Source organism: Microtus oregoni, unplaced genomic scaffold (assembly GCF_018167655.1).
Source record: "Microtus oregoni isolate MIOR12 unplaced genomic scaffold, Mior012 000099F_ref0000060, whole genome shotgun sequence".
Classification (NCBI taxonomy): domain Eukaryota; kingdom Metazoa; phylum Chordata; class Mammalia; order Rodentia; family Cricetidae; genus Microtus; species Microtus oregoni.
In genome coordinates, this window is record NW_024544712.1 from 533,238 (window position 1) to 549,281 (window position 16,044).

Here is a 16,044-nt window from a genome sequence, read left to right on the forward strand (position 1 = left end):
ACAAGACCTGCACCAAAGATCAAGCCAAGAAAATCTATTAACATTCCAGTAGGTAGCCTTAAAAAGACTCAGTGGGTTACAGAAAAAAAGAAAGGAAGGGAAAGGGGGAGGGAACATGTTTAGTGTTCCCGTGAAAGTGGGAAAGGGAGGGGAGTTGGGGTTGGATATGATCAAGATACATTGCAGACTGTGTTCTATTGCTGTGAAGACACACCATGATAACAACAACTCTTATAAAGGAAAACACTTAATTGGGGCTTGCTTATAGTTTCAGAGGTTACAGTTTCAAAGATTTAGCCCATTGTCATCATAGCAGGGAGCATGGGGGCATGCTGGAGAAGTAGCTGAGAGTTCTATATCTGGATCACCAGGCAGCAGGAAGAGAAAAACACTGGGCCTAGCTTCTGAAACTTCAAACCCCACCTCCAGTGACACACTTCCTCCAGCAAAGCCATAGCTACCCTAACAAGGCCACACCTCCTAATCCTTCTCAAATAGTGCCACTCCCTAATAACTAAACATTCAAATATATGAGCCTATGGGGGTCATTCTTATTCAAACAACCACACATAAATATATAAAATTACCAAAGAGTCAATAAAAATATTCTTAGAAAAAAGTAGTTTAGCCAGGTGGTGGTGACGCATGCCTTTAAACTCGGCACTTAAGAGGCAGGCAGATCTCTATGAATTCTGGTCTACAAGAGTGAGTTCCAGGACAGTCAGGACTGTTATATAGATAAAGCTTGTCTTGGAAAACCAAAAAAAGAGAGTAGTTTATAGGCTAGGGGTGTTATTTAGTGACAGTGTTTGATCAGTATGTACAAGGTTCTGACTTGCATCATTATGACATTTCATATGCTCCTCCGGTTTCCCCACACTTCTCCCTTACTCTGTAGATACTGGAATGAAACCTTGTACATGCTTGGCAAGTCTCTACAACTGAGCTACATTTGCCAATCCAGTCCATTTTTAAATATAGACAGGGTTTCACTATATGATGTTGGCTGGCCTGAAATTTGTAGCTGCCACCTTCTTCTGCCTCCCAAAAGCTGGGATTACAGGTCTGCACCACCACTCCTGGCCTAAATAACCCTGTTTTTTTTCAGCACTGGAAATAGAATCCAGAGCCTACTGTATGCTGGTCAAGTGCTTTACCATTGAGCTACATCCCCAGTCTGCAATAATTTTCTGGTAAATTATTTCAAAATGCAAAACTTCAGTATATCTACAGTTGATGATTCTTAGACATCTTTCCCCAAAAGACTGAATTTTTCATACAAATCAGTTTCCATTGGATTCAGTCTGAGTTCGGTTTTAAATATAAATCCATACAATGTCATTTTTAACATTTCCCCTGTAAAATACAGAGGTCATATAATGAATTAGAAAGTGGCTTTATTATTTTTATATAACTTAAAAGTTCAGCCTAGGAATTCTTGGCTGCCTGGCTTGGCAACTGGGCCATCATCCTGATGGGGTTTTTTTTCCAAGAGTGTGCAGAGAACTGCTGATTACTTTCTTTCATAACATCCATACCAAAGATGCCGTTAAATCCACACCAGTGCTTGGGCGGTGGTAGTGAATTTCTTTAATCCCAGCACTCAGGAGGCAGAGACAGATGGATCTCTGTGAGTTCAAGGCAAGCCTGGTAAACACAGTGAGTTCCAAGACAGCCAGGGCTATTACACAGAGAACCACTGTCTCAAAAACAAAACAAAACAAAAAGAAACAAAAAAATCCACACTAGTATAACTGAGTAGATAATAACCTGGACTCTGGAGGTCTATTGGTTGATTTTTCTCATTGCTGTGACAAAATACTTGAAAACAGCTACTTTAGGAAGGGTGGGTTGCTTTTGGCTCACAGTTTGAGGGTATGCTTTATAATTGCAGGGAAGTCATGACAAAAGTGGCTGATCACATTTTATCCACTGTCAGAAAGCAGAACTGGAAGCTGATGCTCAGCTTGTAATTTCCTCCTTTTTGCTTATCCTAGAACCCCAGCCCATGGAATGGTGCTACCCACAATTCAGAATGATTGCCACAACTCAATTAATACAATCTAGAAATTCCCTCACAGACATGGCTAGAGTTCATTCCTAGAGATACTAGTTCTTGTCAAGTTGACAGCCAATATTAACCATTACGACCTACATCATCAGGGACCCAGCTTTGTTGGACACATACTGGTTATGTGACCTTGAGCAGGTGAATTAAAAAGTGTTTATAGTCAGTTTCCACATTCATAAATACTACTGGTACCCACCTTAAGAGGTTGCTATGAGGACTGAATTAATATTTGAAGAGTTTATATGATTGCTTATTTATTTACTTCCTTATTAAGGACTGGGGATTGATCACAGGGCCTTTTACATGCTGGGCAAACAACGTACCAGAGCTATATCCTCAGACCTTTAAAAGTTTTATTTTGAAGCCTGGTAAGTTTGAGGCATCCTGGTCTACATAGGGAGCTCCAGGGCAGCCAGGAATACATAGAGAAAACATGACTCAAAAAATAGTTTTGAAGGGCTGGAGAAATGGCTCAGCAGTTAAGAGCACTGGTTGCTCTTCCAGAAGACCCAGGTTCAACTATCAGCACCTATATGTCAGCTCACAACTGTCGGCAACTCCAGTTCCAGGGGATCTGACACCCTCACACAGACATGCATGCAGGCAAAATACAAATGCATATAAAATAAAAAAGTTTAAAAGCAGCTTTGAGACAAGGCCTCACTAAGTTGTCCCAGCTGGCCTTAAACTCACTTACGTGGACCTTAAACACGTAACCCTCCTTCATCAGCCTCCTGAGAAGCTGGGGTCACAAGACAGTACCACCCGCTGGCCTATATGCAAGCCTACGTTCAGAGCCGTGCTAATCACATAGCAATCCTCAGATGATGTCATTATTTGCTCTTTTGTATACCGTGCTTTTAAGCTTTTAAACCAGTCTGTCTTATTTCATCCTTTTCTTTTCCCCCATTCTGTTCCCATCTCTTTTCAAGCATTGTAGTTCACTTTAGCTCTCATCAGTTTTTTTTTCTCAACAGTTAGATGTTCATTTATACAGGGAAATGAGGTGAAAAGATCCCTCTGAAGATTCTTGCTAGCAGGCTATTAGTCAATGGATGAATCACCCAGGTTAGTGGTGGCTATCTGATTGAATGCATTCAATTATCTGTCTAGTTAAAGGCTTAGAAGTGTAGAGTAGACAAGTATGTGTGGGAGGAAGGCTTTCAGAGCAACCTTGGGCTATGAGAGCCAATTCAGATCACATACTATTTTTTGAGAGAGACAAGACCACACTTCCGGGACAGCAGTAGGCTGACTTCCATCTTTGACTGTGACAGAAGCCCTTTGTCAGCAACTCAGACTTGCCTTGGGTTCAGTTTCTTACAATTAGGCCTTTCACCACACCCTTTAGCTTCCCCTTCCCACTTCTCAGGAAGAATGCAGAGGAATTTTCTGGAGAGGGGAATTGCATATGTAATTTAACTATCGCTCACACCTCAAGGTAGCCATAGCCATAGTTCCCCCTTTATCTTGTTAATGTTGCCTCACCTTCTTCATTATATTGTGTGTTTCTCAAGAGTGCACGTAAGGTATTCATGTCTACAGAGTCTACCCTAACCCTGACCTGTCCCACACCACGTCCTCCCACTACCATTTTAGGGCCTTTACACATTGATTTTGTCTTGTTCTTAGTTGCTCTTATTATTCAGGTCTAAACTTGCAAGTCACATTCTCAGAGAGGCCTTCCTTGACTATATTATCTAAAGTAGCTTTCTCTCTGGATCTTTTTTTTTTATTGAGAAAAGGAGAAAAAAAAACAAGTTTCCACCTCCTCCCAGCCTCCCATTTCCCTCCCCCTCCTCCCACCCTTCTCCCCCTCCTCCCACCCTTCTCCCCCTCCCCCCACTCCTCTCCCCCTCCCTCTCCAGTCCAAAGAGCAGTCAGGGTTCCCTGCCCTGTGGTAAGTCCTAGGTCCTCCCCCCTCCGTCCATTTCTAGGAAGGTGAACATTCAAACTGGCTAGGCTCCCACAAAGCCAGCACATTACGTAGGATCAAAACCCCGTGCCATTGTCCTTGGCTTCTCATCAGCCCTCATTGTTCACCATGTTCAGAGAGTCCAGTTTTATCCCATGCTTTTTCAGTCACAGTCCAGCTGGCCTTGGTGAGCTCCCAATAGATCAGCTCCACTGTCTCAGTGGGTGGGTGCTTCCCTCGTGGTCCCGACTTCTTTGCTCATGTTCTCCCTCCTTCTGCTCCTCATTGGGACCTTGGGAGCTCAGTTCAGTGCTCCAGTGTGGGTCTCTGTCTCTATCTCCATCCATCACCAGATGAAGGTTCTATGATGATATGCAAGATATTCGTCAGTATTGCTATAGGATAGGGTCATTTCAGGTTCCCTATCCTTAGCTGCCCAAGGAACTAACTGGGGACCTTGGCTTGGGCACCTGGGAGTTCAAGTCTCTTGCCAACCCTAAGGTGGCTCCCTTAACTAAGAATTGTGGTTTCGTGCTCCCCTATCCAACTTTCCTTTTCTCTGGATCTTTCTCTACTTTGTAACTTGTTCTGTCTTCCTGATAGCATTCACTACAATTAGGAACTGTCTTATTTGACTCCAGTATCTGTCTCCCTTACTGGAGTGTGAGTCACAAGATGACATGGATCTTGTCTGTTTTATTCATTTCAGAATCCCTGGTGTCTAGAATAGCAGGTGCACAATAAACATGAGTGAACTTTTATTTTATTATTCATGAGCATCCTCAGCATCCAGTACAGTGCCTGGTGCTGGTTAACAAAGAACTGTTGGCTTTATCCTTTAACAATAGTTGATGGAAAGTAGGAACATGAGTTAGAGGCTAACCTGGGCTACATAGTGAGTTTGAGGCCATCATGGTTATACAATGAAACAATGAAACCCTGTCTCATAAAATAAAACAAAGCCAATCAAAAGAAGAATGGAAAAGGGGTTGAAAAGAAGAAAATAATGATTGGGTGGTGCTGGGAGCCGATTTGAATAGCTGCCATTACAAGATGGCATTTGGCCCCAGCCTCGCTTAATAGATAACTCCATATTAGGGTTGCAGTTCTTCCACCGGAAAACAGGGTGAGTTGTTGTGATCTAGCTGCCTACACTTCCCCTGACCGGCAGGGGAACATCCTGGTCTGTAATTGACAGGGATGTTCCCCTGCTTTCTTTCCTGCCTGTGGGTCTCCAGAAAAATAGTTAAAGTATCAAAGTATCAAAAGTTGCTAGGCAGACTCCCTATATAAGCAGCTATAGTTCAGAGCCCCTTGCCCCTTGCTTTCTGCTCTCCCTACAACCAAGAGGCTCCAATAAAGCATGATTTGAGAAGAATCCTCGTCTGGTGGCTGTTCCTTCCTGCTGGTCAGGGAGCTCGCTGCAGGGTGGGTTATTGTTCCACACATACACCTTAACATGCTGCAAGTTAAAACTACATTTTATTCTTCCCCACAAACCCTGTTTTTCTGTATACCTTGGTTCAGGCAGTGGTACCATCATACACTCTGACACTCAACTCAAAAATGAACTCATATCTCTTTTCCTTATTCACCTAAAGCTTTTGTTTAGTCCTAAAGGTCTGCCTTTTCAGCCTCCCAAATATCCAGATTACCAGACAATCTTCTGGCCCCATTCATTACCTTAATCTCCATTTCTTTTCATTTCAGTCTACTGAAACATAATCCCCCTTCCTGATTCTTTGAAAAGTTAAAAAAAATTAAGGTGCAAGTATTGTCACCATGTTATACTGCAGCATGCTAGTATGTTTTATAAAGTCTGCAACTTTCTGGAACTGTTTCCACAGAGAGCCTCGTCATAGTTTTTCTTATGTTACGGGGCATTGGAGCTCTCTTTGAAATTCCAACACTTGGGAGGCAGAGGCAGGTGGATTTCTGTGAGTTTCAGGACAGCCAGAGCTACATAGTGAGACCCTGTCTCAGAAAAAAAAACAAAAAAGAAAATTTGAGGTTCACCTAATAAGTCTTGGGGGTTAAATTTAGTTCGTGTTTTACAGGACATTTATGTGTGGCTTGTATCATTTCTGGTCATAGTTATAAGATGGTGGATTTATTCCTAAAAATAGTCTAACTGCACATCTTTGAAGCTAACTTTAGTACTTATTGGTCTATATTCTTTTCTAAAGAAGTTCTCCAGTCCCTTCATCTCATATAAGCTCAGGGCCCAATAAAATTGCACATTCCTCTGGCTAAGGCTCAGTTACCAGAGAAAAGGCTCAATGAATGGTAAAGAGTGCTTATTGCTCTTGCAGAGAATTCAGGTTCAATTCCCAGGACCCATAACGGTTCATGTCCTCCTCTAACTCCAGGTCCAGGGCCCTCTTCTGACCTTCTTCACACAGTCCTGCCCACACGTGGTTCACACACATTCACTCAGGCACTTCACACACACACACTTTTTAAAACCTTCAGTAGCTTCTTATTCCTTAAAGGATAAAATCTAAACTTTTCATTTTTGTATTATAAAATCTCAATCTAATTCCCTACAGTATGTCTCCCCATGCGCCTCTATGCATTTGTGTACCTTATTTTTGTGTACAATGTTATTAAAGTTTTTTTTTAATCTGTGATCTCATGTGTCCCAGGCTGGGCTGGAACTTACACAGCTAAGGATGATTTTGAACATCTGATCCTACTGAGTACAAGGGCTACCATGTACGCAGTGCTGGGAATTGAACATTGGAGTTTGTGCATGCTAAGCAAGTATTACTATCAACTGAGCATATCCCATGCCTTAGGAAATCTTTATACATCCTCTTGGTCTCCCTGAAGTATAGCTTCTAACAGCAAGCAGCCTCTGAGGCTCTTAGCTTATTTTCCTCTTCTCTTTCCTCCCTTCTGCTTTGCTTTCATCTTAAACTCATGCCCCATCCTCTCAGATGGTTTTAGAGTTCTCCACCAGCTGGTAATCACAAACTCAAGAAGCTGAGGCTGAGGTGGAGGGGGGAAATGGGGCAACCAGGAGAGAGGAAAATTAATTTTCACTTAATGAGCATCTTTTCGTCCTTATGTTTCTGTTTGCTAGTCAGAAAAATTGTTGTGTACACATTATCTTTTCCATACCCCTTTGCCTCTTTTGGTAAGAAAACAATTTTTAAATACACTTTCTTTTATAAAGTAATGGGATCCTGTAGGAAAGTCATACAGTAAAAGAACTAGAGCTATTTCATTAATGTCTGAGGGGAAAAAACAGCGCCATCTTGAAGCATACTACATTCAGTCAGAAAACCCTGGTACAGATGTATGGAAATCCTTAAACTGTATTTGCTCCTGACGGAATTGAACCTGCAGGGCCGGTGAAGAGAGCTCGGGGACAGAAAGGAAAACTGACAGCTCAATGTGGGAGAAATCAGAAGGAGCTGTCCTCAACTTCCAGACTCTGGAATCACTTGCCTACTCTGTTTCTTGGTTTGGTGGTAATCACAAGTTTTCCTCTCACAGAATGAAGATTGAACCACAGCAGCCGTGGGCAGAAGACCTAGTGCGCTCTGAGGAGCGGAGCGGAGCTGCAGGGAAGCTGAAGCCCGCCCCCGCAGCCCACCCGGATCACTTGTGCAGTTGGGAGTCAGAGTTCGCCTCCCCTCAGAGGAGGAGACTAGGGAGGAGCAACGCGTGTTCGGAGGGAGGGAGGGAGAAGGACGGAGTCGCTTTCCTAACTCCCAGTTTGCCCACAGGTAGGGGAGACTTGGCTTCCAGGCCCCACTCAAAATGGAGCCAAACTACTGCCTCGCCTAAGATGGCGGCCTCTCCGCCTCTCAGCTCAAGGTCTCGAGCGCCGACGGGGCCGCCCCGCGGAGAAGCGCATCCCCGGCTCTGCTGGGCCCCGCCCCGCTTTCCTCAAGGTGGCGCCCCGCCCCGTGACGTAACGGGGAGCCGGCGGCCTGACGTCCGGGGCTCCACCTTCACCTCCCATGCCCGGGCCTCCTAAGATGGCGGCGAGCCTGTTTCCTCCCGGACCGCCGCCACTCTCAATATGGTAGCTGTTTACCATGTTTCTCCTCCCCTCTCCGCCTCAACTTCCTCGTTATTTTGAATAAACTTTATTGATGCCCTTGAATTTCCTGCCCCTGGTCCCGGGCCCTCCTGGCGACTCCTCCGGCGGTCTCTCCAGACCCGGTGGCCAGTTCCTCGGCTCGAGCCTGCCTCCTGACGAGCGAGCCAGCGACAAAGCCGCTCGCCGGTCGGTCGGCCGGCCCCCGCCCCCCTCCGGTCAGGCCTCGCCCTCTGGAAGGCTCTGAGCGGCCAGCCCGCGCAAGGTCTGTGGTGACTGCTGCCCTCAAGCCCCGGCCGACGACAGGCACTGCGTGACGCGGCATGTGGTTTCTAGGAGAAGGCAAGTAAGGCTCCCAGCCTCACAGTGGCGCTCCCAGAATTCCCCGCGCGCCGCCGCGGGGGCCGGAACTGCCCAGCTAGCCTCTGCTCCTCAGCAGAGCCCTGTTGCCCCGGAGCGAGCACAGCCGCCGGCCAGGCTCGGGGGCTGAGCCCTGCGTTTCGAGGACTCCCAGCGCCTTCGTCGTGGAGACGCTCCCTTAGGGCTCGCGGCCGAGGGCGTTCCGCTCGCGCTGGGGGCGGGAAGAGCTTTCCTGTCAGTCGGGGAGGCGCAGAGAGAAGATCCTCGTAAGTTTAAGGGGCTTGAGCGCCGAGACTGTCGCGTCGGGTGAAGGCTCTAACAGTCGAGGGCTGCGGCTGGGCGCTCGGCCGACTGAGAGGACCGCCAGCCAGTGCCTGCCATTTGGGAGCGCTGGCAAGACAAGTCTTCGCTCAGTTTACCGGGTGTAAGGAAATTCTGGGCAGTTTCCCGGGGCTCCGGGGCGGGGGGGATCCTGTTCGGTGTCGGGGCTGAGGCGCGATTCCTGTCAGCTTTGGGGTTGCGACCTGGTCCGCTTCGGAGCGGCCGGCCGGGAGGGGAGGCTGTGGCGAAGGACGGACGGCAGCGTTGCTACTCCGAAGGCAGCCCCGAACCGAGATTGGAGTTGGCTGCCCGGCGCTGCGGCTCCTCTTCCCGGGGGCTCCGGGGCGGTTTGGGGGTAAGCCGCGCAGACTTTGAGCGTCCGCGCATCTCGTGGCTTCCTATTTGGGGGCGAGGGAGTCTCTCTCCCTCAGCCTCCCTCTGCCCAGCCTCATCCTTTCTGCCGTGCTGGGCGTCCTGATAAAGGGAAGCCAGAGGCCAGCGGAGACAGGCTCCGCTGAGGGAAAGCTTTCCGATATTTCCATGAAACCCGGAAAGAAGTTGTCACCGACTTGAGGGCTGAGGGAGGCGTTTGGATGGCTGGGCAGAGGCGAGCGCAGGCAGAGGGTTCTCTCTGTTCCCGCTGAGGGGAAGAACTCCCGGGAGGTGGGTGGACTTTCTCCGCTCAGCTCCCTGGCACTCAGCAGCTGGGCTGCGTCCCGGCCGGCTCGCCGACTCCCTAGCTCCGCGCGGAGGTTGGTACCCAGGGGGTGGGGTGGGGGCGGGGACGCGGGACGGTTCGGAAACCCGGGGGGCCGGCTTCACTTTGTAACAAGTGGTGTTTGTGTCCAGCCGCCTTCTAGGCTAGGCGCTTGGCAAAGCGCTCCTTGCTGCCTTCTGACCCTCGCAAAGGCCCAAAGCTGGCCCGCCGCAAAGCGACCCACCCCCCTGTGAAGATGGCCTCGGTGCCGGTGTATTGCCTCTGTCGGTTGCCTTATGATGTGACCCGATTCATGATCGAGTGTGACATGTGTCAGGACTGGTTTCACGGCAGGTAAGAAGGGCTGGCCGGGTGTGTCGTGTGCTCACCAGCCCTCTCCGAGACGAGAGGGCCCCCTTTTCTACCCCTGCTCCGAGGCTAGCCCCTCCCTCAGTTTACTTTCAGTTCCCCGCCACTAGACCTAGGTTTTTCTATCTATCCGTCCTTGCAGACTAGGGCCTCGCGTGCTTATATGATTTTGTAGCTGCCTTCTAGCTACAAAGAGAGGATCAGTTTTGTATCTTGCCTGTTGTGTTTTCCCTCATATGCTGCCTTTGCGGGAGGCAGTACTGCATTTTTGAGATATCTGAGTCCAAGAACGTGGATTTCTTTGTAACTCACTATCAGTGGCCTTGGCCTGCTGCGTTTGCTTCTGTGAGCCTCCCTTACAAATCAATACCTCTTTCATAGCATTCAGTTAATGGAGGAAGAACTGGAATATTATTTTTGTGCAGTCTGCAGAACCATCTACCTAAATTAAATGTAAAAGATATAGGGTAAAACAACAGAATGAATGTACATGTCACCCAAGTTTCTAGTGAAGTTAGTATATGTAATAAAAATCCTAATATTATCATATTACTGGGAGGATTTGCACACTGGAGTATAATAAAAGCAGTATATGGTATCCTTCAGCTATATATTAGATTCAAGAATTTTTAGTTGTCAGTCTTAACTTTCAGAAGAGCTATTCCTATAATCTCAAAAGCAAAGTAAAGTTACTAGTATTACCAAAATTCTGACCTAAGCTGAGATTGCCTTGATGCATTACGTCCAAGTTCACATTTAATTGATTTTTACTGATTATTATGTACCTGGTACAGAGTTCTATTTTTTGCTCTATGTTATTTTTGTGTAATGGGGACAAACTTAGGGGTGATACCTTTTCCTTCACTCTGGAAATGTAGGAATTAAGATGTCTTTCATAAGGGCTGGGGAATGTAGTACAGCATGTAAAATGCTTGTATAGCACACTGGAAGATCTGAGTTCAATCCCACCATTGCATAAACTGAGTGTGATGGCATACACTTGTAATCTCATGACTTGGGAGTGACATAGTAGTACCATGCTAGCTTGGGATACATGATACCTTGTCTCAAAAAAAAAAAATCGTAACCAGGCATGGTGGTATGAATTTATAATCCCAGCTTTCTGAAGGAAGTCCTTTCTAATTTGCAATCCTCTATAATTTACTGACTGAGGTCAGTGGGTCTCATGTTCAAGGCCTGCCTGAACTATAGAGAGCCAGTTGATGGACAACATGGGCAACTTAGCAAGATTCTGTCTCAAAATGAAAATAATGTAAAGAGCTTGGGATATAACTTAGTGGTAACCTTTTACCTAGCGTGTATAAGAGACTGGGTTTAATTCCCAGTATTACACATACCCAAAAGAAGTCAATATCCCTGGTTGTTTTTAATAGTGTTGATCAGGTGTCACTCCTCAGCTTAAATTATTCTCTCAATGGTTCCCCTGCAGAGTAAAATTCACTTTTTTTCTGTGAGAGACAGACCTTTTATGATCTACTTAGTTAATCTAGTTTCCTGCCATACCTACCCCCTTGTTTTGGGATACAGGGTCTCACTACTTAGCCTGGCTGGTCTGCAACTTGAAATGTAGTTCAGACTGGCCTTGGTGTCACAGAGATTCACATGCCTCTACTTCCCAAGTGTGGGAATTAAAAGTGTAAGCCCCTTATGTCAGCCTTGTTCTTTAGGAGCCAAGAAAGCTAAATTACCTCCAACCCTGAGAGACTCTCCTCCTCATGCTCCTTTGTTTTTGCATGTACCATACCTTTGATGCTCTCCCCTATACAGCTCACAGAATACTTCTTCCTCTGGATTCCTCTTGTACTTTGTATACATCTTTATTTAAAAAATTTCATCTTAGTTCTAGACCAGCCTGGTCTACAGAGCTAGTTCCAGGACAGGCTCCAAAGCCACAGAGAAACCCTGTCTCGAAAAACAAAAAAAAAAAAAATTCATCTTATAGTTATACATATGTCTGTGTCACTACCTGGGAATACAGGTATCTTTTTTTATTTTTAGTATTTTTAGAATCTGGTTCAATGATAAACATGCAATAGATGTTGAGTATGTTTTTGAATAAATGAAGGAGGCTTCATGAAAAAGCTATTGTACTGTAGCCATTAGTTTGGGTTGTATATGAGGTGTGTAAGTTCAGTATCTGGACAAACAGTCTTTTGCTTACAGTATTGCTATCTGGGAGCAGAAAACAGGAATGAATGCTTCCTAAGTACTTATTCTGTGTCTGACTCCATAACTGACATTCCATAAATTATTTTGTCTATACCCAAGTCTGAAAGTTAAAAATTTTTTCTGCTTGTGTATGTGTTTATGTTTGTGGGTGTGTACACTTGGGTGTGTGTATGTGGAGGCCAGAGGTCAATCTCAGGCTTCATTGCTTAGGAGCCACCCACCTTGTTTTTTTAGAGATACCGTTTCCCATTGGCCTGGTATTTCATGAGTAGGCTAGGCTGGCTGACCAAAGAGCCCCAGGAATCTTCTCATTTTTGTCTCCCCACCACTGGGATTACATGTAGTCCAAGGTATTTATATCTATTCTGGAGTGAACTCTGAGGTCTTATTGTTTGTCTAGTAAGCATTTTGCTCACTGCGCTTTCTCCCCAGCCTAAAAGTTAGATCTGTGAGAGAGTGTGCTGCTGTGAGTAACATACCTGACATCCTCTCCAAGTCCCTGCATGTGCACACAGGGATGCATATATACCATACTCACAGCAGCACACTCTCTCACACTAAACCTAGAATTTAGGTTGGGCTAGCTGGCTAGTGAGCTCCAGAAATCCACTTGGCAGTTTCCCTTCAGTGCTAGGGTAATGCAACTTGTGGCCATGCTCAGTTTTATGTTGGTTTTGGGAATTTGAACTCAGGTCCTCTTGCTTTTATAGCAAACATTCTTTATCCACTGAGCCATCACTCTAGTTCCTGAAAGTTAGATTCTAAAATTACATTTATTTATTTGTGTGTGTGTATGTGTATGTGTATGTGTATGTACACAGGCTTGCTTGTGCGCACATATGGCATGATATGCATGTGGAGGTCGGAAGACAATTTGCAGGAGTCAGTTTTCTCCTTCTACCAAGTGGGACCAAGAATGAACTCAGGTTGTCAGGCTTGGTGACAAGCACCACCTGCTGAGCCATCTCATTAGCCCCAAACCAGATTTTTAAAAGAGTGATTTTTAAAAAAAAAAAAAACGGGGTTTTGAGGCACAGGCCTGTAATTTCAGCTACTTTGGAGACTGAGGAAGAAGGATTGCAAGTTCAAGGCTGGACTGTGCATATTGTACAGGTGAGACATGCCCATTATAGAAAATGCAGAAAGTAATAGATGGAAATAAAAAATCATCTGTTAGTCTGTTAGGTACAATTCACTGTTAATTACATATTAACTCTTATCTTTTGATTTATAATGTATGTTTTTATAGGTTAGGATTATATCAAATATCATTTTGTGGCCTCCCTGCCCCCACACCTAACATTATAATGTGGGTATCTGCCAGGTTGTTAAATAGTCATCTAAAATGTGTTTCTTTTTTTTTTTTTTTAAATTTATTTATTTACTTATGTATATAATATTCTGTTTGTGTGTATGCCTGCAGGCCAGAAGAGGGCACCAGACCTCATTACAGATGGTTGTGAGCCACCATGTGGTTGCTGGGAATTGAACTCAGGACCTTTGGAAGAGCAGGCAATGCTCTTAACCACTGAGCCATCTCTCCAGCCCTAAAATGTGTTTCTGATACCTTGTCATGTATATGTTTGGCCCCAGTTACTTGGTCATTCCCTTTATGTTTGTATACTAACATTATTTGTTTTCTTATATTAGCTACCGAAACTTAAGAAGTTTTTGTTTTGTTTTGTTTTTCAAGACAGGGTTTCTTTATGTAACAGCCCTGGCTGTCCTGTAACTCGCTTTGTAGACCAGACTGGTCTTGAACTCACAGAGATCTATCTGCCTCTTCCTCTTGAGTGTTGGAATTAAAGGCATATGCCATCACTGTCCAGCTGAAACTTAATTATGGGTTTATTGGCCAGATCTGTCTTTAATCACATTTCTGAGGTGTATTCTGTTTTTGTTTGTACATTCTGACACAAGTTTCTTGAAAGCATCCAGTTTTAAAAATCTCCTCTGCTTCTTTCTGTGGGCTGCCAGAGAACAAGGAACCTAGCTGAAAACCAGATCCTTAATGGGCAGCTGGCTGCTCTTACTTAGTACACCCTCACCCTGCTGTGCTCATTGTACTCTAAGGTTTTACTTTAGCTCAATTGGAAATTACTAAATATTGTAGACTTTTCATGATTGCTTACAATAGTTAATCATGCAGACCCGGTGTGTGTGTCGTGTGATTATGTGTGTGCTTGTATGTGTATGAGTATTAGCATATACTTGTGAGCCCACAGAGGCCAAAGAAGACATTAAGTGTTTTGCTGTATCACTCTCTGGTTTATTTCCTTGAGACAGTTTGTCACTGAACTTTCAGTTAAATTAATGACTAGCAAGTCTCTTCTTCCCTTCTTCCTGCTTTTTGCCCCTCATGGGACTTGGGTTACTACCATACCTGAGTTTTTCCTGGGTACTAGGATCTGTTTTCTAAGGTCCTCAGACTTGCAGAGCAAGCCCTCTTATCACTGAGCCATTTCTCCTGCCCCAATCTCACAGATTTTATGTCCACAAATGCCTAGAGATTATAGAAATCTGTTTACACCTTTGATAGACTTTTGAAGTTCAGTTAAGGATTATGGTACATAATGACAAGTTACTACCTGGAGTGGAAGTGAAGAAAGACAACTATGCTATTTTGATGATAAAAATCTGGACCTGCCAGGGGGGTCTTTAGTTCCAGCATTTGTGAGGCAGAGGCAGGCAGACCTCTAAGTTTGAGGCAGCCTGGTCTATAGAATGAGTTCTGTCTCTAAAAGAAAAAAAAAGCATCCTGTGGAGGTTGTGACTTTCTGAGCATAGATTTGAGTTGCAGATTTTCTGACTCTAGAGACAATATTCTCAAAATAAAAAAATAATGACAAATAGTTTCATTCATCTATAAGGCAGTTGAGTTGTGCAAAACACTCTTGTTTTGTAGAGCAGTGTCTTTTAGTGTACATCACAATTATTTGAAAGACCCATTAAGAAAGCAAGATAGATTTCAACCTCAGTTTCTGATTCAATAGGTAAATGAGGCCCACATTTGAGAAACATAAATTTAAAGCAGTATCAATTTCTTCTCCTTCCATAGAGTATGATAACATCTGATATTGGAGGATGGATGAAATAACATTATTGTTACTGTACACCAATTATTGTCAAAGTGTTTCATCTCTGTGAGACCTTAGTTTTCCTTATAATGGTTATGATAGTTTAAATAGAAATTATTATATACATGTTAGTTTTTTATTAGCATATAATGGATCTTATGGCATTTCTTTTCATCATTTATTTGTTTTTTATTTTGTTTGTTTGAGGCAGGGTTTTTCTATGTAACAGCCCTGGCTGTCTTGGAACTCACTCTGTAGACCAGGCTGGCTTTGAACTCACAGAGATCTGCCTGACCCTGCCTCCTGAGTGCTAGGATTAAAGGTGTGTGGCAGCACTGTGCTGGAGTTTTAATTAGCTTGGTTTTATGCAGGTTATTTTTGTATTTTTTTGGTTTTTCGAGCCAGGGTTTCTCTGTATAGATTTGGAGCCTATCCTGGAACTTGCTCTGTAGACCAGGCTGACCTCAAACTCACAGAGATCCGCCTGCCTCTGCCTCCTGAGTGCTGGGAGTAAAGGCATGCACCACCAAGGCCTGCCAGTTTTATGCAGATTTTGTGCTGTGCTATCATATCTGTTGTGGTCTTATGAGTGCAACGACTCTATCCTGTCCAGAAGACATCGTTTCACAGCAGTCTTCCCCATTCTTATAATTTTAGTGCATCTTCTTCCACAATGCTCCCTGAACCTTTAGGGAAAGGGTGTGATAAGTTCCCTATTCTTACAATTTTTCTTCCCTTTCTACTATGTTCCCTGAACCTTGGGAGTGTGTGTGATATAGATGTCTCATTTATGGCTGAGCACTCCACAGTGACTTATTCTCTGCATTTTGACCAGTTGTGAGTTTCTGTATTAAACATCATTCACTACATAGAGAAACTTCTCTGATGAAGGGTCCATAGATATTTAGAAACATTTAGAAGGCAGTATAATGGAGGTAAAGTTTTAAGTGGGGAATGGGAAATGAGGGTAGAGAGAAAACCAACACTAAAGAT

At 44.5% G+C, this 16,044-nt stretch overlaps 1 protein-coding gene across 1 annotated transcript in view; it reads left to right on the forward strand.

Annotated features, from left to right (window-relative positions):
- The first annotated feature begins 8,601 nt into the window (after positions 1-8,601).
- Positions 8,602-16,044, forward strand: part of LOC121443097 (histone lysine demethylase PHF8-like) — a 107,417-nt gene continuing 99,974 nt past the window's right edge. The window contains exons 1-2 of the mRNA XM_041644783.1: positions 8,602-8,663; positions 9,568-9,769. Of these exons, the coding sequence (XP_041500717.1) occupies positions 9,672-9,769 (98 nt within the window). The 5' untranslated portion in view covers positions 8,602-8,663; positions 9,568-9,671. The remainder of the gene's footprint in view (positions 8,664-9,567; positions 9,770-16,044) is intronic.